Source organism: Eublepharis macularius, chromosome 15, assembly GCF_028583425.1.
Source record: "Eublepharis macularius isolate TG4126 chromosome 15, MPM_Emac_v1.0, whole genome shotgun sequence".
Lineage (NCBI taxonomy): Eukaryota > Metazoa > Chordata > Lepidosauria > Squamata > Eublepharidae > Eublepharis > Eublepharis macularius.
In genome coordinates this window covers 25101013-25128186 of record NC_072804.1, presented here as the reverse complement: position 1 = coordinate 25128186, position 27174 = coordinate 25101013, and the positions used below count along the sequence as shown (strand labels likewise).

The 27174-nt window shown below is 44.7% G+C and overlaps 1 protein-coding gene across 5 annotated transcripts in view; it reads right to left on the bottom strand.

The window, feature by feature from the left end:
* The window catches only part of TSPAN9 (tetraspanin 9), a 219532-nt gene that overhangs the window by 103004 nt on the left and 89354 nt on the right, over positions 1-27174 (bottom strand). For 3 of the 5 annotated variants that reach the window (XM_054999114.1, XM_054999116.1, XM_054999115.1), the window contains one exon: positions 6435-6514. The exons of 1 other annotated variant lie outside the window; for it this stretch is intronic. In XM_054999114.1, coding sequence (XP_054855089.1) covers positions 6435-6497 — 63 coding nt within the window. In that variant the 5' untranslated portion in view covers positions 6498-6514. Of the gene's footprint in view, positions 1-6434; positions 6795-27174 lie in introns of those variants that run through there. One more of the 5 variants, XM_054999113.1, reaches the window with a different exon arrangement.

Here is a 27174-nt window from a genome sequence, read left to right as displayed (position 1 = left end):
GCCCCTCCTTTGGACACATTCTAGCTTTTCAACATCCTTCTAAAACTGCGGTGCCCAAAACTGAACACAGTACTCCAAATGAAGTCTACCAATCACTTCACGTGATAGGGACATTATACAAAATTGCATTTACCTTTTAACTACCGTATTATACTGCTGACTCATGTTCAATGTATAATCTACTGAGACCACTAGATCCTTTCCACATGTACTACTGCCAAGACAAGTCTCACTCATCCTATAATTATGCATTTGATGTTTTCTCCCCAGCTGCAGAACGTTACATTTATCTCTGTTGAAATTCATTTTATTTGTTTTAGCCCATTTTTCCATCCTGTCCAGATCATGCTGAATCTTGATTCTGTCTCCTGCTGTACTAGCTACCTCTCCCAATTTAGTATCATGTGCAAATTTAATGAGCTTCTCCTCTATTCTTTCACCTAAGTCATTTATATAAAGATGTTCGACAACACAGGGCCCAGGACAGATCCCTGCTTGTCACTCCTCTCCAGGAGGAGATAATTTTATAATTAATTTTGGCAGCAGTTAATATACTACAATACGTTTAATAATAATACATGATTTAAAAGTTCAATGTCACAAACTCTACCTTAATATCCAGATATGCTGGTAATCCTACCTACTGTGGCTTTATCAGAGAGTTGCTGTTCAAATACACTTTCTTTTGTTCACTACAGAATTTGGTTTTTTTATCTTTATAGATTTTTCTTACAGAAAATCAAGATATTTTTCTTATAGCAAATGAAGATATTTATAATTTTAATTCCATAAATATGCCACATAGTACAACAGTACAATTCTATATCCTGAGTTATAAATGATGCATTTTATGTCATTCAATCAAAACAAAAGTTTAGGTCTGATAGGAATGTACTTATTGCTTATATTTCAATTTTCTCCAAAATTTCCCAATTTTTTTCTCCCATGGCTTAAAAATGTTTGGATATTTTACATCTCTAGGTGGAGATAGCATCCGATCTCTTCATGACTTCTAATTCAGCGCTTTCAGTCATGCCAGAGATGGGTTTGGAGTTTTTAGAGGTAGAGGTAGTGGTAGTACTCTGAAAAGTTATTTCTTTATTGGTTTAGAACCACAGATAGCTGCCAGAGGCACCTCACAAAGTAAAAACAATACAATAAAATCCTAACAACAACATATGAATTATCAAACAAGTCGAAAATTATGTCCATAAAACAATCCTCAGGCTTGAAGCAGATCATAAAAACATAAAAATCATAAAAATGGCTATGAAAGATGGAAGATTTCATTCCAAAGCCCAGAGAGGATTTTTAAGAAACTATTATGGTCAACTCCAAACTATGCCACCAAGCCAGCAACATGGTTCTATAGATGTACAACGTAAACAAGTAAATGAGGTCTGTAGAACTGAACTTCTGTACAGGGCTGTCTTGCTTCAGGAAATACAGACAGACTGACAAGCAGGACTGTCGGACTCTCAACTCTCTTGAAGCAAGAGAACTACACCCTGAGTTGGGATCCATTCAAGTTAGCTACACACTGAAAATACTTCAGAAAGTTGTTGTATGGGGAAGCCATTTGTGTTAGCCTATAGTGTAGGACTTATAAACCTACACTGTCCTTAGCAGTCTGGGGTTGTAATACTGAACATAACCTCAGTGCTTTGCAAGTGTCTATTAAGCAAGCAGGTACACACTGAAATTAATTAGCCTGTCCATTGGAAGGAATGAACAACAATGCCAATGTGTGGGGAGAAATCAAAAGGAGCAAGGGACAGAGTAACTGCATGGAGGCTACATAGTAAAATATCTCAGAATGCCCAACTATACATCTTCAGTACTGCTCATAGAGTTGCCAGATGAGATCCGGAATTATTCTGGACCCTGGAGCGGGGGGGTGGGGGGAGTGGCACCAGCTTTTTTTCCCTTTAAGATTCGTGCGCTCTCTATGAATGTGCACAATCCCATCTGGCACGATGACATCACTACCGGAAGTGATGTCATTTGACAACCCACTTCTGGGCACCTTGGACTGTGTACTCAGGCCAGCTGGCCGGTCATTCCTGGGGCGTATCACGCAGCCACAGGAGGTCAGATGGGCGCCTGGGCTGGCTGGCCAGCCACTCTTGGGTGGTGCCATGCAGTTGGAGGAGGCCAGCCACTTCCCCACCTGGTGGTGGCACAGTGCAGCTGCAGGAAGCTGGGCGGCCAGGCTGAGTGACTGACAGAGGATGGACCAAGTCAGATGTTTGGTATTTGGGGAACATTTTGCCCAGACAGTCCCTGCAAATACCAGACTGTCCTACGGAAAACCGGACACCTGGCAACCCTAACTGCTCACATGGTGCAGAAGTTAACTTGGCTGTCTTCAGTAACAACAGAGCACAACTCTATTGATTCTCCTAGACTTCTCAACGGCTTTTGATACCATCCATCATGCTATCATTTTGGACCACCTTTCCAGGCTGGGATTGCGGGGGTGGGGGAGTACTGTTCTGTGGTGGTTTCAAAAGGTGGTGCTGGGGGACTGCTGCTGAACCCCCTGGACTTTGGCCTGTGGGGTTCCACAAGGTTCCATCTTGTCCCCTGTACTTTTTAACCTCTACATGAAACCACTGGTCATTTGGACTGGGCTGGGTTGTCATCAATATCCAGATGACACTTGGCTCCATTTCACACTACCATCTAATCCCAGAGAGGCTGAAGAAATCCTGAACTGGTGCCTGGAGGAACTTTTGGAGTGGATACAGTCTAACAAACTGAACCTTAATTCTGACAAGATGGAAGTGCTATTGGTGAGAAAAGGTCTGAGGTCTAAGGGGGTCACCCATTCTGGATGGGTTTGCACTCCCCTTGAAGAATATGTCCATAGTTTGGGGGGAGCTCTTGAACCCAGGCCTACTGCTGGACAAGTAGTTGGCAGCTGTAGCCACAGGTACCTTTTACAAGCTTTGACTGGTTAGCAAACTGTGGCCTTTCCTGAGGAGGAAAAGTCTGGCCACTATGGTGCATGCCCCGGTTATATTTTGGTTACTGTAACACACTCTACATGGAGCTGCCTTTGTAAAGTGTTTGGAAACTTCTATTGGTGCAGAATGCTGAAGCCAGAATGTTGACTGAAGAGGGTCGCAGGGACCACATCACTCCAGTATTGGTCCATCTACACTGGCTCCCAATCTGTTTCTGGGCACAATTCAAGGTGGCGATGCTGACATTTAAAGTCCTATACGGTTTGGGACCAAGATACGCCTATTCCCTTATGAACCCACCCGACCACTGCAGGCTCTGCTTCAGGTGCTCCTGCCTTCCAAAATTAGGTGGGTGGTAACCCAGGAGAGGGCCTTCTCAGTACTGGCCCCAAAACCCTGGAAGTCTCTCCTCAGGGAGATTTGCCTGTCCTGTTGCCATCTTCTGCCAGCAGATGAAACTTTTTAAAATTTTCCTTGGCATTCCCTCAGTCATCTCTCCTCCTTCCTCGCTTTTTTTAACTATTGCTTTTATCTTTTGTATTTATTTTAAATCCAGATTTTAATTTCTTTTAATGATGCATGTATGTGTTGGTTTCAATGGCTTTTAAAATGCAATTTTAATTGTGTGTGTGTGTTACGTGCCGTCAAGTCACCAATTTTAATTGGTATATCTTAAATTTATTTGTGACTGTGGACAAGGAAAGTTAGAGACCTTGGATCATATAATAGTTTTTTGCCCTAAGTGGAGTAAGGAAAGAGAGAGATTTATTAGTCCTATTATGTTAAAAGAAAAGCGTCCCTTCCTTCCTTGGGCAATCTCAGTGTTATTGTCTGATAACTTTCCTGACAATCAAACCTCAGCTATAGTGGCTTCCTTTCTAGCCACGGTGATAAAGAAACAAGATTTTCATGAGTTTAGATAGTTTAAAGCGATAATGACGAGTTATGTCTATGTGAACTGGGTATGTTCAAGTGTACTGTTCATATTTTGTTGGTGTTTGTATGGCTTATGGCTTCGGCCGGAAAAGCAATAAACATTATTATTATTATTATTAAATTTATTAGCTGCCTTGGTGGCCCTGTAGAGACAGAAATGTGGGGTAGAAATCTTGTTAATAATAAATAAATAATAATAAATATTTCCATGTTGGAATGAATGAAGGAACGAAGGAATGTGTTGTGTCTTAACCTGAACTCTTCTCTTAAGTGAGATGGTATTTTTTCTAAGTTAGAATGTAAGATGTTTAATGCTGTGATGGAGTCTATATAACATTACGCCAGTTATTAAGTTTTTGCAAGTTGCTACTCATACATAATCTGTTGTCAGAGTAGCTTTGATCCCAACATACATCTCCAGACTCCATGGATTTCTTTATGCTACATTTATTCTTGCCTTCAACTCTAATCCCTAGGATTCTTTCCCCCTGTGTTCTGTTTGAGAGATTCTTCAATGGAATTCCATTATTACTGCCATGAGCTAAACTAAACTATCCAGAGTATGTCGCATAAAGCCCTGTTCAAACGGTTGGTCTAGATCAGTCATTCTTAAACTGGGATGCAGGGACCACCCAAGGCCCTTGGAACTCTTGCACGTGTCCCGAAGCCATAGTGGGGAAAGAAAGAAAAAAAAACCAAGAGGAAAATTCTGAATAGCCAGAAGTTCCAGTGAAGAATTGAACAGCCTCTTCAACAGGGCTCGTGGACTCAGCTATGCGCATGATTTGCCCTTCAGTGGACCACAGTCACACACAGTAGCTGAGTTTTAAATTTTAACTGTCATCTCCCACCCACTGACCCTGTGATGGCCAGAAAGTAAAAAAGTACGGTTGTCCCCAAACAGCATGCACACTGGAACATTTGTCCTTAGCAAAGTTTTTAAAATTACACAATTAAACCATTTCTAAACCTCTTCCAATTCAGAGACCTTCTCAGATCTCTGGTTTCCATGCAGTATGAAACACAGAGCATTGTTACACGGAACAGCTATGAACTGCTAACAGAGGTAACAGAGGTAATCTCATGCAATACGCATGTGAACTCAGGGCTCCAAAATGTTTATTTTATGAAATTGCTCCAGAAGCAAGTGGCATGAATTTCTGCTGGCTGTGAAAACGCCACACGCGATGCAAGAAGTTGGACAGAAGACCATCCTGAGCTGGGGGGGAAGCGACTCAGTCTGGACAATTCTCTTTAAAGAAAATCTCTGCACCTATTCCAGTCCATGAAGTATTTAGATTCATGAATGCCAGAGGATACCTGTGCCCACGTGGCACCTTCATGTGCCCACGTGGCACCTTCCTCTGGGGCAAATAGAATTCCCAGCGGTAGAATCTAAATCACAGTAATGGTGCAGAAACTGAAAGTCCCATTAAAACTCTCTGGAAACTGAACCCCATTAAATGCTACAGTCTTGCTTGGGCTTGTCTCTTCCACCCCATGGCTGCTCAGCTTTGAAAAAGGAGCCCTCATATCAAGGCAGAAAAAGGCAGCTACCCAAGGATCAAAAGTATCTTCTGAACTCTTGTTTTCAGTCTAACTAATGCAAGTCCTCTATACAATCACAAGGCAAACAAAAAATAATCATTGGCCATTTGGATTTTTTATGTCTAGGTGATGACCTTGAAGGTAGTCTGCAGATGCACTTGCAGGACTGCTTTTCCGGATCATTCAAATCAATTTGCATCCATATGTCAAAGACAGAAAATCTAAATTAACATCCTTATGTTTCTTAAATAAAACTATTTGCTGACTTGACATTATCGTCTAGGTTTTTCATGACAATGTGACATAATTTTGTCATTGCGGTCTCTGGAGCTTCCAAATCTGCTCCCTGGAGCCTCCTAGCTGGCTGATGGGGGCGGAGTGGGGAGGTTAATCAATGGGGACACCCCCTCCAGAAGAGCAAGTCCCCAACTTAACACAGTAATATGAGCAAGAGAGGCATGAGACAAAATCCAACCTATTTGTCATTTGGGCTGACAATATGAAGCAAGAGACAGGCTAGTCTAAGAATAACTGATGAAGGTGAAAGATTGAATCCTGAAAAGTCACTTGCTACTTTGTTTTTTTTTTTTTTTAGGAAAGTGAGCCAGATTAATAGGGACAGCTGAGAGATGCAAAGAGTGCTGCTCCCAAGGGATGGAGCGAGAATGCAGAAGATAACGAATGTGGCTCATTTCGACCACTCCAAACCAGGGAGGGGGGTCCTTTAATACAGCCTGCCCAGTGCTGGTTCCCCTGCGATCATCTTCTGCCAAAGTACAGTCAGAGAAAGCTAAAAGGCCAGAGAGAACGGTGCATTTTCCAGCATCAATTTGGCACAGTAAATATTCCATGCAGGTAGAAGCAGCAAGAGGGAGCAGTGGTTGTGGATCTGTGTGCGTCTTAACTATCAAGCTGAAAAAAATACACTCTGCTCACAATGCAGCAAGAATGAATGAAGTAAACAGAAAATGCAGTACTCACCCAAAATATTAAATTGAAAAGGAACATCATGTATTTCAAACAACACAAGCAGCCTCTTGCCATGCTGCACTTCTGAAATTCTAGAAGGAAAACAAAGGATAGATCCAGGTAAAAGACCACATATTTGCTGCCTTTGGGTGCATTGCACTTGTCACTTTTTACACCAGTCCCGGCACCAGTCCCGGTTCCAGCTGCGTTGCGAGTCTGCTTGCGTGATCCAGCAGTACCGTAGAACGCTCCGGCAGTGAAGCCTCGTCCAAACTGCCTGCCTGAGGTAGAAGGCTTCGCGAAGTCAGAATCCTTGCTATCCAAAGATGGACTCCGGTGAATGGAGGAATCCTCACTACTTGACTTCTCCATGGTCTCTCTTTGTACAGTGGTCAGATTTAAGGTTTAGCATCTCTCTGCATTCAACACAACACTTCGTGTCAACTCCACCGTTCGCGTGAGGCTGGCAGGCTATCTAGACTTCACCCAATTATTCAATCAAGCAACCCAAGCCAGGCTTTGACTGCAATATTCTCTGCATTGCCTTCCTCTTTTCTACCACCTTTACACCAAGCAGGCTGTCCTGGATGTATCAGCGGCTGGGATTTACATGCCTGGGTTTCATGCAGCACCATTTCACAGGCAGCCTTGCCAAATCAGTTATGCATAACTCAGCATTTCATTCAAAAGAGCCATTAAGTTCTTTTGCCTCCCCTGTCCGCAAACTCTGATCTATAGGCAGCAGATGGTCCTTGTATCCATTTCCAGAGGGCTTTTGAATTTTTTTTAGTACGCCTTTAAGGCACTCACTTTTCCTTCTCTCAACCCTTCTCTCTCCTTGTCTCTGAGCTCTAACTGCTGCTGCTCTCTCGCCCGTCCCCCCTTTGCTGTATCTCATTCAGCTATTAGGTCACCCTCCCTCTCTCAGCACAGCACTGCTGCCAACGTGAAACCATCAGCAACTGCCACTGCTGGCATTTGCCACAGAAATCCTTGATCTAACTATATCAAGTCATAAATCCTCCCCCTTTCACAAGCCCCTCCCCTCCTGATTTGCATGCTGCCAATCAGGACAGTCCCTCCCCTCCCCCCCACACTGGATCTCCCCCCCTCCTCTATGACATAAGATCTTTAATAGGATTAGTGTTACTCTTTTGACTATACAAGTGCATAACAAGAAAATCGCTTTTAAATGTCAAGTGCTGTTAGCTATTTCTGCATTTGAACTGCAAGGTAGCCGACAATATTTCTTTAATGTAAAGAACAAGTGTAAAAATCAGCAAGGGATACCCAAGCATTCTTCTGTCCCCCATCCAAACTACATGGGCAGTAACTATATCCTTTCAGATTTCTTGCCGCTTAAAACAAACGCTGGGGGACCAGCAACTGCATGCAGCTCACTCATGCTGTGGAGCCTGCAAGCCGCATATTCTCCGGGTGCCATGCTTCCTGCATGACACCATCCAGCTCAGCATAAATTAACCATAAAAAATGCATGCATGCACGCACACACGCACTCGCGCACACAGAACCGTCTTTTAAATGCTGCTCTATCCACCAATACGGAACGCAAGCAGTTAGTATTTACTCATTTGGGTAAGTCTATCAGAGACTGCAACAGCACATAAATAGAACTCACTGACACTTCTTTTTTTGTGATATATACACAAGATGCTTTAGGATGTACGCTTGAATATGGAAAGTAGTTGACAAACTCAGGCTTGTAATCATGAATATATCAGACTGGATTACATATTCATGTTCCTCATTCAATAGCTACAACATCAAGTGATGACTGGAACCTTTAAAAAAATTATTTACTTTATTTATACCCCACCTTTCTCCCCAGTGGGGCCCCAAAACGATTTACATTGTTGTCTCCTCCATTTTATCTTTGGATGTTTACCTGTGCTTTTAGTGCATGCATCTACAGGGCAATGAGTTCGTGCCCACCGGCCCCACCCTGAACAGCCATGCGTTCCCCTGCAACTTTGCAGTAAGCCTCTCAGCACACACACTTATACATGTTTAAGTGCCTCCATATGAGGAGAACCCTACTTTCACAAGCATTCCCTGTCACATGAAGGAATGTCCTTGTATATGCTGGCACACACGCGCGCGCGCACACACACACAGGCTTAGTGCAGATGTTCAGCTGGGAATGTAGGACAGTTTCACGTAGGTAGTTGGATTCCTTCTTGGATTGAGTGACGAGCTTACTGGATCATGGAAACTCTGTCGACGTGACTTACCTGGATTTCAGTAAAGCTTTTGATAAGGTTCCCAATGACATTCTAACGGGTAAACTGGAAGACTGCGGAGTGGACTATAGGACAGTTCGGCGGATAGAGAACTGGTTAGAGGACCGCACCCAAAGAGTGGTGGTCAATGGCGTTTCATCAGATTAGAGGGACGTGTCCAGTGGGATGCCGCAGGACTCGGTTTTGGGCCCAGTACTTTTCAATATTTTTTCAATAATCTGGACGAAGAGGTAAATGGGCCACTCATTAAATTTGTTGATGATACCAAATTGGGAGGAGTGGCAAATACCCAGGAAGATAGAGTTAAAATTCAACAAGACCTGAATACTCTGGAGACGTGGGCGGTTGTGAACAGGATGCAATTCAACATAGAAAAGTGCACAGTATTACATTTGGGCCACAAAAATGTGAAGCAAAAATACTGGATGGGGATACACTTTGGGGCAGTAGTGTATGTGAAAGTGATCTTGGGGTAAGAGTGGACTGTAAACTAAATATGAGCAGTCAGTGTGATACAGTGGCAAAAAAGGCAAACTCAGTCTTGGGTTGTATCAAAAGGGCCATTGCATCGAAATCGCAGGAGGTCATAGTCCCTCTCTAGACTGCCTTGGTCAGGCCGCACCTGGAGTACTATGTGCAGTTCTGGAGGCCTCACTTCAAAAAGGATGTGAACAAAATCGAGAGGGTGCAGAAAAGAGTGACGAGGATGATCAGGGGTCTGGAGACTGAGCCCCACGAGGAAAGGCTGAGGGCCTTGGGAATGTTTAGTTTGGAGAAGAGGAGATTGAGGGGAGACATGATTGCTCTCTTTAAATATCTGAAAGGCTGTCATTTGGAGGAGGGCAAGGAGCTGTTCCAGTTGGCAGCAGAGGATAGGACCCAAAGCAATGGGCTTAAATTACATGCAGAAAGGTACTGGCTGGATATTAGGAAAAACTTTTTCACGGTCAGAGTAGTTCAAAAGTGGAATCAGCTGCCTAGGGAGGTGGTGAGCTCCCCTTCACTGGCAGTTTTCAAGAAGAGGCTGGATGAATATTTGTCAGAGATGCTTTAGGCTCATTCTGCATTGAGCACGGGGTTGGACTGGAAGGTCTGTATGGCCCCTTCCAACTCTGTGATTCTGTGAGAACAGGAAGATTTGGGTCCAGTGGCACCTCAGAGACCAATAAGATTTTTAAAGTGTAAGCTTTCAAGACTAAGCACCCTTCATCGTCTTCTGTCTGAAGAAGGGAGCTCTGACTCTCAAAAGCTGAAAATCTTGTTGGTCTCTACGGTGCCCCTGAATCCAAATCCTGCTGGACATGTAGGAGTGGTGCTAGTAGCTGAGATCATCCCATGTCCCTCTATATACCTTCAGTGAATGCACAGATGAGATAAATATAAAACTTGAGATGCACTGTAGCACTCAATAAAGGCCACTTAAAGGGGCCACTTTTATGGCTGTACAGAATAAAAAGTCAGATCTGGAAGTGGTCCTCTGCAAGGAGGCTGAAGACTTTGATGCAGACCTGATAGCCAGCAGTCAAAATCTTTGTTTTCACACAAGTCAAGCCCCATCACTACATTGTCAGGTTGTTGTTCACGGTTTGCCTTGAATGCTGTGCTAAGAAGCACAGCAGCCACTTATGCTCCAGGATCGTGGCTGGCTCGTGCTTTGGTTAATAAACGACAACTGCATCTTACAGACAGTTCTGGGACTGGACAGTCACTGAACTGAACTTTCTTGATCACCCAAGAAGGCAATTATTGTACAGGAGCACGATCAGGTAATTAAACGGATGTATTTGCCAAGCACAGAATCACTCACAAATTGTGCCTGCATACTCAGGCGCAAGATTTAAATAAGCAGCATTGGGTACATAGGGCTTTTCTGCACTTGTTGTTGTTGGTTCTGGACTCACACAGCTTCAGTTTATTCCCTGATTAAGGGGTGCTGTGATGCCACCAACAATGCCATGATGATGACAACATTCTTGCTTGAAAATCCTGATTATTTAGACCATGAGTGATTCCGCACACATTGGATAATGCACTTCCAATCCTCTTTATAGATCATTTGGAAAGGATTTTTTCATGTGCGGAACAAAAAATCCACCTCAAACGATTGATAAAGTGCATTGAAAGTGCATTATCCGACGTGTACGGAATCAGCCCATGTGAGGAAGAAATAAATTGTTCAAATGCAGAGGGAGGGCAGATATATGGAAGAACTGTACCCAAACCAATTCCAGTGCTTGTGGATCAACTGCTAAGAAAATCAGGGGTCTTTCCACACAGGCAACTTTGTTTGTTTAGTTATTGATTTATGTCATTTATATTCCGCCTTGCTCACTGAGACTCAAGATGGATTACACAGTGTGGAATTAGCACAATCGGTGGCAAGGACAAGGGCAGGTATTTCCATACAGTGTCAAGAACATTTCCATAAACAATGTCATGGGGTAAATGAATACAAGTTTACAAAGACATAGTAGTAGCAAGGATCCAATAAAGGGCTGAAGAACTGCTGAAACGGAACATAATCAATTCTAGGACTTACATTAAACAACATGAAGTGCAGGTACTATATATTTAAAGCAACAGATAGTATGTAAGGCAACAATGGAGAAATCTATGGTTCCTAACTCATTAGCGAAACATCTGGGGCCCCTTTCCTACAATACCACCCTCTTAGCTGAGAAAAAGGCCTTTTTGAATAATTCAATTTTGCATTGTTTGCAGAAAGCCAGGAGGGTGGGGGCTCTGCTGACCTCCTCAGGCAGTTCGTTCCACAGGATAGGGGCCACCACAGAGAAAGCCCGTGTACAGGCTGCTGTTGATTTCCCTCATGTACAGGCTGGTGCCTGCAGGAGACCCTGTTCAGATGAGTGAAGCTGCCGTGGTGGGACATAGGGAGGGAGGGGAGGGAGGTGGTCCTGTCAGTATGCTGGACCAAGGCCATGAAGAGCTTTGTACGTAATAACCAATACCTTGAACTGAGCACAGTAAGCAAATTATGTGGTGAGGTTTGAAAGTCATCACTGCCATCACTGTTGGCATGGCTGCCATCACAACCCCATCACCCATGTTATGATGACCAGAGGTGCCCAGTGCTAAGATGTTACCAGTGGGGGGGGGAACCCAAGAAACAAAGAGAAGCAAAAGGAAACACACCATGGCACATGTGCTGTATTGGTGAAGAGTAACCCCAAACACACAACTTTTTACACAAAAAGCACAGACAGGCAATCTTTGAAAACCGAAACCTATGGGACCTCCTCTTTCAGTATAACTCCCCTCGTGCCAAATGGTCTGCAACTCAATGCTGGCCCAGGGCTGTTTGACTCTCTTCAACAAGAGGGAGGGCTTTTATAGTTGTGGCTCCCTTCCTCTGGAAAGCATTTACAGAGGAGATTTGCTCTTTCCAGGATTTGGTTAAATTCCAGAAGGCCTGCAAAGCAGAGATGTTTCATGTGGCATTTAGAAGCTGATTCAGATATTCTACCGGCTTCACTCCATATGATTTATTTATTATAGACAATGGGTATGAGTGGGATTTAGTGATGGCCCTGTTCTTTTAGATGTATGGCTTTTAATGTTTGTAATTGATTGTAGTATAGGTTTTTAATGATTGTATTCCTATTTTAATACTGTATTACTGATTTTAATGTTTATATTTGTTTGGTGTAGTGGTTAAGAGCACGGGACTCTAATCTGGAGAGCCGGGTTTGATTCCCCACTCCTCCACAAAGCCAGCTGGGTGACCTTGGGCGAGTCACAGTTCTCTTGAGCTCTCTTAGCCCCACCCACCTCACAGGGTGATTGTTGTGGGGTAATAATAGTAACACTTTGTAAACCGCTCTGAGTGGGCATTAAGTTGTCCTGAAGGGCGGTATATAAATCGAATGTTATTATTATTATTATTATTTTAATAGTGTTTTTATATGTATGCTATAAAACACTTCAAGCACTAAATATGGTGGAGAGGCGGTACAAAATAAATAAATAAATAGAGATCCATGTCACCACCACACCAAGTAAGCCTTCATTATAATCTTATGGTATTATAACATCATTATGCTTGTTTTAAAATAAAAACAACTCCCCAATACATGACAGCCATGCTCTAAGAAGACGTTTTTCTTTATGATTTATGACCCCTTCTCCCCCCACAATCCAAATCAGACAGCCCTGTCCAGGCTGACCCAGTGCTGACAGGCAGGTTCTGATGCTGCTGGAGTAAACGTTATAACATCATTAAATTTTCTTCCAAAAAAAGCCTTCTAAGGAAAGGAGGGAGGGTGAGGGGACAGAGGAGGGGGTAGGGGGAGTTGAGAAGAGAATGGACAGACCAATCAGTCAGAAGTGGCCTGCAAAGGGGCGGGGGGAATAGAAGATGGAGGGGGGGAATGAAAGAGAAATTTGGTACGATTGTAAAAGCTGGCTTAAAACTGCATCAAGAAAAACCGCAGGGAATCAAGGCGGGCATAAAATTAGAAAATAACATTTTTTTTAACATTAACATTCGATTTATATACCACCCTTCAGGACAACTTAACGCCCCCACTCAGAGCAGTTTGTTATTATCCCCACAACAATCACCCTGTGAAGGGGGGGGGGAGCTGAGAGAGCTCCTAGAAGCTGTGACTGACCCAAGGACACCCAGCTGGCTTCAAGTGGAGGAGTGGGGAATCAAACCCGGTTCTCCAGATTAGAGCCCGGCGCTCTTAACCACTACACCAAACTGGCCACTTTGAAATCCGAAGGGGGAGTTAAGTGTATGGAATTTGAAAGAAAAACTGAAGCAGTACGGAGCCAGAACAGGCAAAATTGTTCATGCAGAAAAGCCCACAGCCATGAATTTGTCCCCAATCAGGGCCTTTTGCTGCCTTTCCCTTTAACTGTCAAAGTGGTCACCCTCGCTGGTGTCACACCACAGATTTCCCATGTTTCAGCCACCCGACTGGTGCAGATACATGATGTCTTCCTGCATTTCTGCGCAGACTGTTAACAACCCATTCTTTCCACATACACAAAAAAATCTGCTCTATTTTAAACCTATAAAAACTGGTATTTCTTGGGCAGGGTGCTATCAGCACCAGCAGTTTCAGTGCAGCGCAGGTCTTGGACAAAGTGCTTGTCAGTTGCTCTTTTCATTGGCTGAAGACTGCAAGAGGCCAGTACCAGGCAACAATTAGTGTAACAGAAGAGAATCGCCTGCCTTTTAGACAGAGGGGAGACAATCCTTGGAGGCTTTGCAAATTTGCTTTTTTAAAAGGTTGTTAAAGGTGTTGAGTTATTCCCATCCAGCATTACTCATGCTTTAAAAAAAAAAAACAGACGAGAAGAGAATCACCCACAGCTCAGCCTGCCTTCTAGGAAACGGAGAGGGGATCATTGGAGATGGCTGCAAATATAAGACTTCTTAAAAAGTTTTTTAAAGGTATTGCATTATTTATATTCAGTGCTGTGTTGCCCAAGCTCCTTTAAAAAAAACCAAAAAAAACTCAGGGTGTACAGAGAATCCTGAGGATCATGGGAGAACACAGCAGGAGGGGGGATTCAATGAAAAAGAGGTGTGAAATGGAAACCACTGCTAAAAATGGAGAGAAAATGGATTACTCTGGGCTGTCTGGAATTTCTGTTGCAAGGGTGATTTCACACAGAATAGCATCAGCAACCAGACTGCCAGCAAAAATCATCTCATGTGGAACCAGCCCATGCCTCAGGACAAGAATACTGCATTGCAAGTACTACAGATCTTGAGACACATCTCCTTTGGCCTTGCAAAAGTTGGGGGGGGGACATTTTTCTACAGATCCAAGGGGGGGGGACTACAATTCCCATATAGTCATGTGGGAATGCATGTGAAACTGATCTGGATAACTCAGTAGCTATTGAAGGACACCAAGTTACACTATGATAAGGTACACAAGAGACAAAAAAGGAGTACGTCACAATGCAAACATCACACTTTTTTTTCCTTTTAATAATGTACCTTTAAGAGCCTCATGGCGCAGAGTGGTAAGCTGCAGTACTGCAGTCCAAGCTCTGCTCACGACCTGAGTTCGATCCCGGCGGAAGCTGGGTTCAGGTAGCTGGCTCAAGGTTGACTCAGCCTTCCATCCTTCCAAGGTCGGTAAAACGAGTACCCAGTTTCCTGGGGGTAAAGTGTAGATGACTGGGGAAGGCAATGGCAAACCACCCTGTAAAAAGTCTGCCAAGAAAACGTTGTGATGCGACGTCCCCCCATGGGTCAGCAATAACTCGATGCTTGCACCTTTACCTAACGTACCTTTCATTTGTAAGTAGTGTTAGGTGCAGTGGGACTGGGTAGCAACTGCAACAAAGCAGTATATAATCATGCATGTGCAAATATCTTTTTTTTTGCAGACACATTGAGCTTTTTAGATATAGATGAGCAATGCATTGAGCATCCAGCTCTCATTAACACTGGAATTAAAATTAGTCAAATAGTTATTCATATTGGTTTTAATAGGAAGCACATTTCCACCTGGAACCTCCCACCTGCTCATCCAATTGTGATGAACTTAGAGGTTCATCCCCAGGATTCCCTCTTCCTAGTTTTCTGACAGAAAGATGAAAAAACAGGGTTGTACTTACCTGCAACTGTTCATCAAGTGTATTTTGTGCTGGCACACATTGGGACTGCACACGCTCAGACCAGCTGCAGCAAGAGATTTTGTAGCCCTTAAAATTTGTAAGGGGGCAGTCCACCTCTACTGCGCATGCACAGGAGTTTTCCCGCCGAAAACGTGGGTTGTGAGGCAGTGTGCCCCTTTTCCCCTCAGTTCTCCTGAGCCACTGAAGTCATCAAGATAAAAGAACTCACAGTAGGACAAGAGGGAGGGAATGTATGCCTGTACAGAAGTCACTCAACAAACAACAGTTACAGGTAAGTGCAACCCTGTTTTCATCGTCGTTCTTCTGTGCAGTCCCACATTGGGAGTACAGCGAGCTACTCATCAATGAAGGAGGGTGTGAGTGTATTAGTCAGAGAATGCAGTACAGCTGCTGACTCTTTTCTCAAGTTCGAATCGACAGTGTAATGCTTCATGAAGGTGTCAGCTGAAGACCACGTGGCAGCTTGACAAATGTCCCACAGAGGTACATCTCAGAGGAATGGAGCCAATGATGCACGTCACTGGGCAGGGAACCTTAGCCATTTTGTAGCAAAATCTAACGGCCATTAGAATCCCTCTAGAGACCGTTTGTGAAGATGTGGTGAGGCACTTGCGGGGGCCAAAATAGCAGCCAAAAATAACTTTGAATTTGTGGAAACCCTTTGTTCTGTGTAAATAGTACAATAAAGTTCTTTTAACATCCAATATGTGTAATGTACATTCTGACTTGGAGGCTGAATTAGGAAAAAATACAAGCAATGGAACTCTTTGTCGTAAATGAAATTTTGAAACCACCTTCAGGCTGGTATGTAAAAACAACCTTCTCAGGGAAGAACTGAGTGAACGGTGATCCGTCCGGTAGAGCTGTTAGTTCCTCCACATATCTTGCCGAAGTGTCAGCTACCAGGAGGGCTGTCTTATAGGATAATAAACACAGAGGACAAGAAGCCATGGGCTAAAAAGGGGGTAGCATGAGTCATAAAAGAACTAAAGATAAACTCTACAGGGGAACAGGAGTGTCTTTGGGGGAAAGGCACTGAATATGCCCTTATTTTTATTATTTATTTAATTTCTAGCCTGTCCTCCCCACAAGCGGGCGCACGGTGGGTTACAACAGTATGAATAAATACAAAGGATAAAAACATTTTAAATACATTAAAACCAGAGTTCTCAATATACATTCATTCCAGATCGCAAGATGGAAGCCCCCTCCATTCTTCCCTGACAACTATACACGGGGGGGGGGGGGGAGAGGGGATTTATCAGAAACAAGCGGACCAAATATTGTAAAGATCTCGCCCTATCCTCTGGCAGAAAAGCCCTCCCTACCTTAAATGTGCTACAACAACTGACATGCACTTAGTTAATACTCGTAGACCAGAGGACAACCCAGAAGTGAGAACTGTATACTTAAAATATTTGCCTCCACATTGAAAAAGTAAATGCCTCCTGTATGCAGGATGTATAGAAATGTGGAGATATGCATCCTTTAAATCAGGGACAGCAAACCACATGTTAACCTTCAGGAGCCGAATGACAGTAGATATGGTATGTGTGCAAAACCTTTCAATGTTAATAAACTTGTTAAAATTATGGAAATCGAGAATAGATCTGATTCCACCATCCTTTTCTTTACCAGTAAGTATCTGGAATAAAACCCCAAATGAGAGTCATCCAAAGGAATTCTTTGGGTGGCATGCTTAGATATCGTTAATAGCCCCCTGGAGGTCAGGGGAAGAGGGGCCTGAACAAGAACAGAGAGAAAACAATGGTGGTGGCTCTGAAAAATATAAACAGTAACCTTGTTTAACTACTGATAAAACTCAAGAATAATTAGTAACAGCATCCCAACAGGGAGTAAATTGAGACAATCTGTCAAAAAAGGAGACAGCAACGTCTGACTTCAAGCCGGTCAGTCAAAATTGTGACTTTTGTCCATGGTGAGTAGGTTTAGGAGATAGAGGTTGCTTCGCCCTAGGCCTGGGAACCCTCTCTGAGGTTTGGGGTTGAGACGAAGTGAAGAACCTCAGTCTTATAGGTGCTGCCCTTTTCTACTGCCCTTTTCTACCGCTACCAATCTTGATCTGTCTATGGGTGTATGGTTGGTGGTAAAGATACCGTTTTTGTTGTTGATGTCCTTGGTATCTTATCATTTATGTCACTGGCTGCTGGTGAGAGGATGCGACGACACCTAGACTTTGCACTCTGGTAGTTCTTTTCATTTGTTGGAGGGAGTCACCTGTTCTCTCAGAAAACAGGAGAGCACCTTCAAAAGGAAAGTCCTCAATCTTATTCCTCTCCTCCTGAGAGAGAGCAGCTGAATGGAGCCAGGCATGGCATCTCATCATGATGGCAGAAGCCATAGATCTGGTGTAACATTAATAACATTATAACATTAGATTTATATACCGCCCTTCAGGATGACTTAACACCCACTCAAAGTGGTTTACAAAGTATGTTATCATTATCCTCACAACAAAAGACCCTGTGAGGTGGGTGGGGCTGAGAGAGTTCCAGAGAACCGTGACTAGCCCAAAGTCACCCAGCCGGCTTCAAGTCGGCAGCTCGCTTCCCAGCTGTCATCTGTTGTTCTGCCAATCTTGTCACTTCTCCTTGCATGACCTTGACAAGGGCCTGACGGTCATCAGGTAAGTCCTGGATGTAACTGAACCGCCTTTCCCACAGGAACAAGTTGTAGGATCCCAAAATAGCTTGGAAATTGGTGATCCTAAAACTGAATGCTGCAGTTGAACAGACTTTGTGGCCAACGGTGTCTAGTTTTCTGCCCTCTCTATTTGCAGGGGCCGACAGGGAGCCATGTTGGCATCTGGCTTGTCCCTCCTCTGCCATCAGAGAAGATGGTCGGGTAATTGAAGAGGAAGGAACAATCCTGCTGCTTAAGCTTATAGTAATTTTCAATTTTACGGGAAGTCACGGGGACGGAAGCTGGTTTCTCCCATATACCATGAGCAATGTCTAAGAGGTCCTCAGCTGGAAAAGCCACAGATGCAGGCAAGACTGAATACAGTGCCTGGAGTACCTGCTCTTAGGCTTAGGGGCAGAAGCTGACACATTGAGCTCTAATGCCCCGGCCACTCGTATCATCTGTTGCAAAAAAAGTCGGTAATCCTCATTCATAGAAGAGGATGCTGTCTCACCCACTGCCTCGTCTGGTGAAGGTCTGGATGCAAGTTCAGAGGTAACATCAAATCTGTAAACACTGGGCTTTTTTTCAGCAGGAATGCGGAGGAACGGAGTTCCAGAACCTCTTGAAAATGGTCACATGGCTGGTGGCCCCGCCCCCTGATCTCCAGACAGAGGGGAGTTGAGATTGCCCTCCGCGTGGCTGTCTGGAGATCAGGGGGCGGGGCCACCAGCCATGTGACCATTTTCTCCGAGGGCAACCCACTGAGTTCCACCACCTCTTTTCCCAGAAAAAAAGCCCTGTGTAAACGTGTTCCTCTTCTTTTTCCAAATCAGAGAAGGAAGGAGATTGGTTGGAACCGATGATGTGTAGTTGATGGAACCCTTGTAACTGAAGGCATCGGAACCGATGGGGTTGGAAATTTAAAGGATTGCGGCCAGTTTATAAAGTCCTGTCAATTAGCCATAGGAGCAGGCAATGGGGCAGTAGAGGCAGAGTGCCCCCTTACAGATTTTAGGAGCTACAAAATCTCTCCATGGTTGGCCTGTGTGTGTGCAGTCCCAATGTGGGACTGTACAGAGGAATGATGATGAACATCCCTATTCTATAAGTAATTACATTTCTCATTTGCACAGCAGGCTTTGGCAAGCATGAATTGGCATGCAAGTGAGCTTTCCCTTCTTGTCCTGAGATTCTCCAATGGGATAGACAAGCGTGAGTCTGCTTTGAATCCTCATCTCCCTGCTACACCCGACCTGCTAGCTCTGATACTGGAAGTCAAGCAGGATGCAGGAAAAAATATCAAAAGGACTTGAGCAAAATGCAGGATGGGGTGTTGTTTAAAAACAGACTTCACCCCACACACAAACATGCAGCTTAGAATGGAAGGGGTGTCTTCCCTCCCCCTACTGAGGCTAAGGTCAGTTTAGGTCGGGGGGATCCGTAACGGGGAATATGGGCAGCTCCTTAGTGTCTCTACCTGAAATTGCAAATGTTGAGAGAACTCAGATCCTGAACCAGCAGTTCTCTTGTACGGATCCTTCCTCGTCACTGGCCTCTTGCAGGTCACAAGGTTTGGTTTGGCTATTTACTGTGGAATGGTATTAATTTTTGGACTCTGCAGCCTCCCCCCACCATCTATCTGCAGTCCAGTCAGGTTGCATATCACTCCAGGGGTGGGTGTGGGAAGCCTGGTCATATTCCTCTATTTCCCCCACCTCTTAGTAACTCTTGGCACATTAATAATATCTTGAAACCTGATATGTTCTGTCATCTGCCTATTTAATCACAATCTGTCTTCAAGTTGTGATCAGCCTCTGCTCAAACAGCTTGCATGTGTTTGTGCAAAGATGTAGACTTCTCGGGAGCCCTAATCAAACAATCGCTCAGGCAGGATAACCACATCTTCTGTCCCACCAGCAGTCCCCTGGGGCTGAGCATTAATTAACACAACTCCTTCCCAAACACATTCCATCACCTTTAGCCACAGCTCAAAGACTCTCGACCAATGGTGCTGGATCCTCAGGTGTTCCACAATGGTTCTGACACCCCCCTAACACATCTACATTCCACAAGTCAGGAAGAGGCCATAGGAGCAAGCAAAGGGGCAGTAGAGGCAGAGGGGCATAAAAAGGGTTCCCCAACAATTTTGGATTTGGTTTCCATCCCTGAACCTTCTTCCACCACTGACATGACTCAGGAGCCCTTCTGCTTCCCTTCTCTGATCTTCCCCTCCATGTCCTTCCTCCTGCTCCTTTGCTTCACTCTCACCAGCCTTCTATCCCAATGACTGACCAGCTGGTGCCTTTCCCAAGCTCCAGGTAGGGACTCTCCTCCTTCCACTTAAAACTCCACCTGCCCTCTGCATCCCCCCTACAGACAACTCTACACCTGACTTTGCTCCCAGGTGGTTTTTCTCAGACTATGCATGTGGGAGGAATTCATGGATTTCAGGGCAAATTGACTCTAACTGGACAGTAGGATTTAGCAAAGTGAAGACTCCTATTGGACTGCCACATGTGAATTCAACTGCCATCTGTATCTACCACTTAGGACTCAAAACAATCCTTTGTTTTTCCTTTGTTTCTTTGTATCTTGGTTAGGTCTGTGGCAAAACGAGGCCTATCCCTTCTTTTTTGTATTAACTGGTAGACCCCACTCTGCCTACCCCTCCCTTACCTAGCCTAGCACCTGGAGGGGCCATCTCACTTTTCTGTCTCTGGGTAGTTGCTGCCACCACTGTCCCTGTATGGGGTCCTGGTTAGGTGGGACAGCCTCCTAACCTCCCTCCTCTGCTAGTGGGTCCAAGTAGGGCTGTGCTATTCGGATTTTGCTTCGGGTAAAGATACCCGAAGCTGACCTGATTCGGCAAGCTTCAGTATTCCCGAAGCAGGGCCAGCATGCTGGCCCTGCTTCGGAATACTGAAGCAAAGCTTTCTGAAGCATTCGGAAATGCTTCGGAAAGCTTCGGGGCTTGTTTAAAGGGCCCTGCCGCTGCTCCTCCACCACCCAAGGGCCAGCTCCTCTGCCGCTGCTGCACCACCACCCGAGCCTGCGGGGTGGTGGGGAAGGTCGGAGCTGCCTCCTCCAGCCCTTCCTGCCCCTTAAATGGCCACAGCATGCCAGCACCACAGTGGTCATTTGAGGGGCAGGAAGGGCCGCAGGAGGCAGAGAAAGCCCTTCCTGCCCCTTAAATGGCTGCTGTGGTGCCAGCGTGCTGCAGCAATTTGAGGGGCAGGAAGGGTCAGAGGAGGTGGCTCCAGCCTTCCCCACCGCCCCGCAGGCTCGGGCAGCAGTGTGGCGGCAGAGGAGCCAGCTGGCTCCAGGCCGCACTGCCTTGTGCTGCCGCCATCATAGCGGAGGCAGCAGCAACCCGCCACCCAGCTGATAACCCTCCCACCGCTAGATAAGTGGGTGGGGGTTGGAGGGGTCTCCCCAGGGAGGGTGGGGGTAAAGAGGTTTCCCCTGGGAGGGTGGGGGGTGGTAGTGGGGAGTTTCCCCCCTCGCTTCAGTATGCTCTGAATCTTCATGGAGCATACCAAAGCGATTCCCAAAACCCAAATCCGAAGCAGCTTGCCACTTCGGATTTGGGGGTATTCCGAATCGGTTTCCCACTTCAGGTTTACCTAATCTCCCCACCCATGCACAGCCCTAGGCCCAAGCAATTGGGGGACTATGTGGAACAGAAGATCTTTCTTCCTTCATAAATTCCAAAAATCATTTATTTAACTTCTAACTATACATGGGCAAATATACAGTGAATGGAAGGAATAATACAACATAAAAAGAAACCCCTACTCTCTCTCCCTCTGCTTCTCTATACTCATGCCCTAATTAGATGTGGTGTAGGGCAGGCACGATAATTCGTTAACCGGGTTTACATTAGATCTACATCTCCCCTCAGAGCCATCTCTCCCTCAACTGTCAACCTCCTCACCAAGCAACTCTCTCTCTCTCTCTTTCTCTCTCTCTCTCAAATCACATTCTACTCTGGACCTGGCCCCTATTTTTCTAGCACCTCTCTCTCTCACTCCCTTGATGGAGGTGGTGTTCACAACAGGCATGTGTTGGGACTCTCACCTCTGTGTTGCCTGACATGGGTGTGCATTTGGATAGCAAAACAGCCCTGGGGAGCCACTATTTGTTACACTAGGGAATGTACATGTTGCCATCAGCAAATTGGCTCTGCACACACCTGGGAACACAGATGTAGAAAGTCCAAAGAGGGGAGATGCGGACTTTCCCATGTGTGAACCATCCCTCAGTGACCTACAGATTTACTATGGTGTCTCCTTGTATCCCTCAATGCTGCCTGACCAGGTTTTTTGAACAGCAGAGGCCGATAAACTGTGAAGGCCTAGAACAATTCATGCATGTATGCTCAGGGAATTTTAAGGGGAGGATTACACTCCAGTCCACTGAATTCTTATTGCTAGGACAAAAGAGATTCTTGTCCAGGCTGTGTGATCTCTGTTTTCCATCTCACTCACATTGACAGGGAAGGCAGATACACTGTTATGATCAGGAACAACCAGCCCATGACACTCCAGCATATAAGGTAGTTTATGATCCTATACAAGAAAGACTGTAGAGGCGGTAGCGGTGGGTGCCAGCACAAAGCTGCTTAACATGGTATTCAATTCAAATGTAGAGCAATAACATCAAGGCAATCTGTTAAAGAGCCTGACTCATGTATAAATGAGCAGTTCATTCAAAGCAAATCTGAATGTTAATTGCACTCATACTGAAGTTTGAAATCTTCTGCTGGTAACAGTCCTTGCGTTACATAAAATCCTTAAGATTAAACTGATGTCTAGCTGCAAATGTATTTTAATGGCCTCAACTATAATTGCAGAGTGCAAACAGCTACAGAAATGCGCACTAGACAGAAAATTTGAACACGTCTTAATCATCTGTTAATCTATGAAGGGTATTAAAGGCATGAAGGCTGTTTTTCATGAAGGACTGCTAGATCTAATCCAGTACGGATGCTGCACGTCTGTTTGCTTTCAAGTCTCTCCTTTTCCAGTGTCCTGCAAGCCATTTGGTACCTTCTTAGAATGCAGAGGAATCTAAGGAAATGCTTCCTCTTCCTACTATTCAACTTCTATCGACATTTCAGAGCCCCTTTCTGCAGTCTCAGAGCATGTTCCACATGCAAAGGATTTCAGGATCTCTCCGTATTTATCTCAATAGCAATTTTTTACAAAATTTATATAAAGAGCGTTTATTGAGCAGGAAGCTACTCTAGTGAGATTTTGGGGAAAGACTTCAAGCAGCAGCTCCTGGGGGGACCGATGAGCTAGAGCAGACCTGGAAGAGAAACATTTTGTTCTTTGCTTTTCAGCCCAACTCAGGGCATCTTAAGCGGCTTGCAGCACAATCCTCTTGCATGTCTACTCAGAAGCAAGAGTTTTGCTTTGGACTGCAACTTTGGAGGCTCAGTGAAGAGTCCCAGTGAAAAGATCCTTCAGGAGGGCTTAATTACAAGAGGCCTGCTTGACCATCCCAGTGGTTCATCTCAGCCAGCGTCCAGTCGCAGAAGGCCAGAAGCAGGAGCCCAGAGGCCAGACCAAAGCCTCCCTCAATGGTTGCCTCTAGCAATTGATATTCAGTGGTACTCTACCTGGGAACACGGAGCTTCCACTGAGCTATCATGGTTAATGCCCATTGATGGACCTTTTCTCTGTGAATTTGTCAAGTGCCACTGTAAGCCCCTTCTGCTATTGGCCTTCACTACATCCTGTGGAAATCAGTTCCCCAACTTAACTCCTTGTGGTTCTGAGAAGAAACCCTTGCCTCTGCTTGTCCTTAAGCATCAGTTTCATTGGGTATCCACAAGTCTGAGTATTTACAAAGAAGGAGAAAAGTTCTCCCTATATTCACTTTTTCCACACACACATAATTTTACAGACATATATATTTTGCCTCTCTTCGCCACTTTCTTGCTATTAGAAAAACTCTAACAAAACTCGGTACTTGCACAGGGGACTACCTTTACCTTTTAAACAAAATAATTCCTTAACAATTGGGGAAGACAACAGAGTCAAATGAGCAGATTTGTGGAGTGGGGTGGGTGGGGAGGGTAGGATATTGACAATCCAGTCTTGGGCCGATTCCACACGGCTTACCTGAAGCCGGAACGTTGCGGAACTGCTGGCAAAAACGCGAAAGATCGTGTTTTCTCACACGAGTTTTGCACGACATCACGCAAAACTCATGCGAGAAAACGTGATTTTTCGCGGTTTTGCTGGCATGTTCCACAACATCCCGGCTTCAGGTAAACCATGTGGAATCGGCCTTGGTTCAAGTGTACTGAGACTGGGGAAACTACATCTCTAAACCTGATGTATCCCATGAAATTGGTATGAAATGAAAACAACACTTGCAGCTTCTTGGTTGAGCGATCCAGAAGAGTTAGTCGTGTTAGTCTGTAGTTGCAAAATAGTAAAAAGTCCAGTAGCACCTTTAAGACTAACTAACTTTATTGTAGCATAAGTTTTAGAGAACCCCAGCTCTCTTCATCAGATGTATGGAGGTCCAACTTCAACTTTACCTTGAAAACCACATCACATCCTCGGTTTCTCCTGAGCAAGGAAATAATCAACTCCATACATCTACAACAACAAAAACAACAACGACAACAAGCTTTCTTTCCCCTCCTATTCCTTTCCAGACAGCACAGCCAAGTATGACAAAACACAGGCTTTTTACTAGCCCACACTTATGAAAAGCTGTGCTGTACATAAGACGTTCTCTGGGGTGGCCTCTTCAAAGTCCTCTAAACAGCAGCCAGCATCCTGTATAAATTTTTCCCATATGAGGGATGTCTACTGATTACGATCACTTTCACAAGAGGCTACTTATTGTCAACTGCTGACGACTTTACAATTTTAAAATGCTAATTGGGAAGTTCTATTAAAAGGCTCAAATGCTTTCAGGCTCTAGAAGGGGACAGTATTAAAAATTCATTGTTACTGAGGGAAATAGCTTCAGTTTTCTTTCAATTCATTAATGTTTTGTTGTTTAGCAAATCTTCAGCAATGTCAACATTAAGAGCAATGTGTTCACTCCCTGTAATGTGTCAGTACTAATAACAGAGAAGAATGGGAGATGCTGATGCCTTGGTAGATTTGCAGCCCTGGAACCTGTTTGTTTTTAGCAGGAACATTTAATAAAGGGGGGGGGCTGTATGGACGACTATCTTTTATAAAGCAAAAATTCACTGTGTATGAGATCTGGGGAATTGCACGTGCACTACTTCTGCTTGGATATTCACGTAAAAAAAACAGTGCTGGCATTGCCATGCAGAAATTTACTGTGTGTGTCTGTGTGTGTGTGAAGTAACTACACCTGTCAACTTCTGCTTTAGCTACCTCCCCCTTAACCCAGTCGAGATCTGAAAGAACAAGGCAAAATGTGGGGCTCATTTCTACGTGAACATAACGTTATGATAATGGAATAGGTGTAAATCGGTGGAGGCACATTGATCCTTGAGAAGGTGCCTCCTCTTTGCTAGGACTCTGGGAGACCAGATTCTGGCAGCACTAGAAGGCCCAGATAGCAGAGGGGCACAAAATGTTAAAGCCAGAAGGGCCACCTCTGCGGGCAAAGGACAAGGTAGTAAAACAGAGGATCAAGCAAGAGGATATCTCAAGGTTTAGTCTGGTAGGATTGGAGGCGGCGGCAAATGGCTTCTTCTGGCAACAAGTTGCTCAGGCTGAACAGCAGCAGCAGACCTTGGAAGTTATTTAGAAATAACTGAAAGGTGACTGGTTTCCCACAACCACATCACTCCTTATCTAAATGGGTTCCGTCCAAAGGCTTCCACTGGCTGGCCTGAAGGGAAAGGAACCTGCTGTTTCTGGAGCAGAAGTGGTGGATCCTACCCCTATCCTACCTCTCCACTGAGCAAAGTTTACTTGGTTAACCTATTTACACCCCATCTTCCCTTGTGGCTCAAGTTTTAAGTTAAGTGGCTCTTCTGTTGACAGAAGTCTCCTTAGGCTGGAGGAAAGCACTTTGGAGGATGGCTGGATCCACCCCACTATGCTTAATATGTTGGGCACACTTCCTTAGGACATCATCATACATGGTTCTCCTTGCTGCCATTCCACATCATAAGTTATTGCTCCTGGGAGTGGGGGAGTGAAATAGGTGAGGTGGAGGAGGAGGAACTTGGCATAAATCTGTCATTGTCTGTGGCAAACTGGTATCAACCCTCAGGAACTTGCATATGTGTTCTCTGGGCTGCCAGCTCCACCCAGATGGTGCCTGACATCACCACAGAAAGGCCAGCAATGTGAAGCACACCCCATGCCCTGGCTACGCACTGATCCTGGAAATTGAACAGATCAATAAGGAACAGTACAGGTCGGTGCACTGGGCACAGCTGGTACCTGCAGTTTACAGCAGTTTCTGGTTTGACTTCTGCCTCAGTAGAATAAGTTGATAATGAGTCCATGAGTGATTCCGCACACGTTGGATAATGCACTTCCAATCCTCTTTATAGATCATTTAGAATGGATTTTGTTGTGTGCGGAACAAAAAATCCACCTCAAACGATTGCTAAAGTGCATTGAAAGTGCATTACTCAATGTGTGCGGAATCAGCCTATGACTCACTAATACTAAAGGAATATGTCACGCTGACATGTGAAAGAAACCAACCAATTGCTATAAAAAGAAACCAAATTAACCAACCAGACATTAGTCTCTTTCTTGTGCATCTTCTTTCATGTTTGCTTTTGTAAGAAACACATTGGCCAACATATTTCATATTATTTAGTACAGCAGGAATACCACTTAGACGAAATAAGTGGTAAGAGGCATAAACACGCAGGCGTTATTGCTTACTAAGACACTAATGTAGTTTATTTTGAAGAAAAGACAACATTTCAAAGAGTCATGCCAGCAGTCGTTGTACCCTTTGTTTGCCAGTTCAGTGAAACACATTAAAGAAGTTTCTTCTCCATGTAGTGCCCACAGATGCCAATGTGCCCGCTGGAGTTTTTCCTGGCATCTAACCTTGTGTGAGACGAAGGTAGGCTGGGCTGCTTCTTGGCAGCCTAAGCTCCTCTCACCTCACCCCACCAGTCAGCTGAAGGCAAAAAAGCATACCTTGGCATGTGGGGCTCCAAAGCCTCTTAGAGCAGAAGGCACTTCCCTTTTTCTAGTGCCTTGGGAGACGCTGGGAAGTGGGAAGAAGCCAGCCCATGGGCTTTT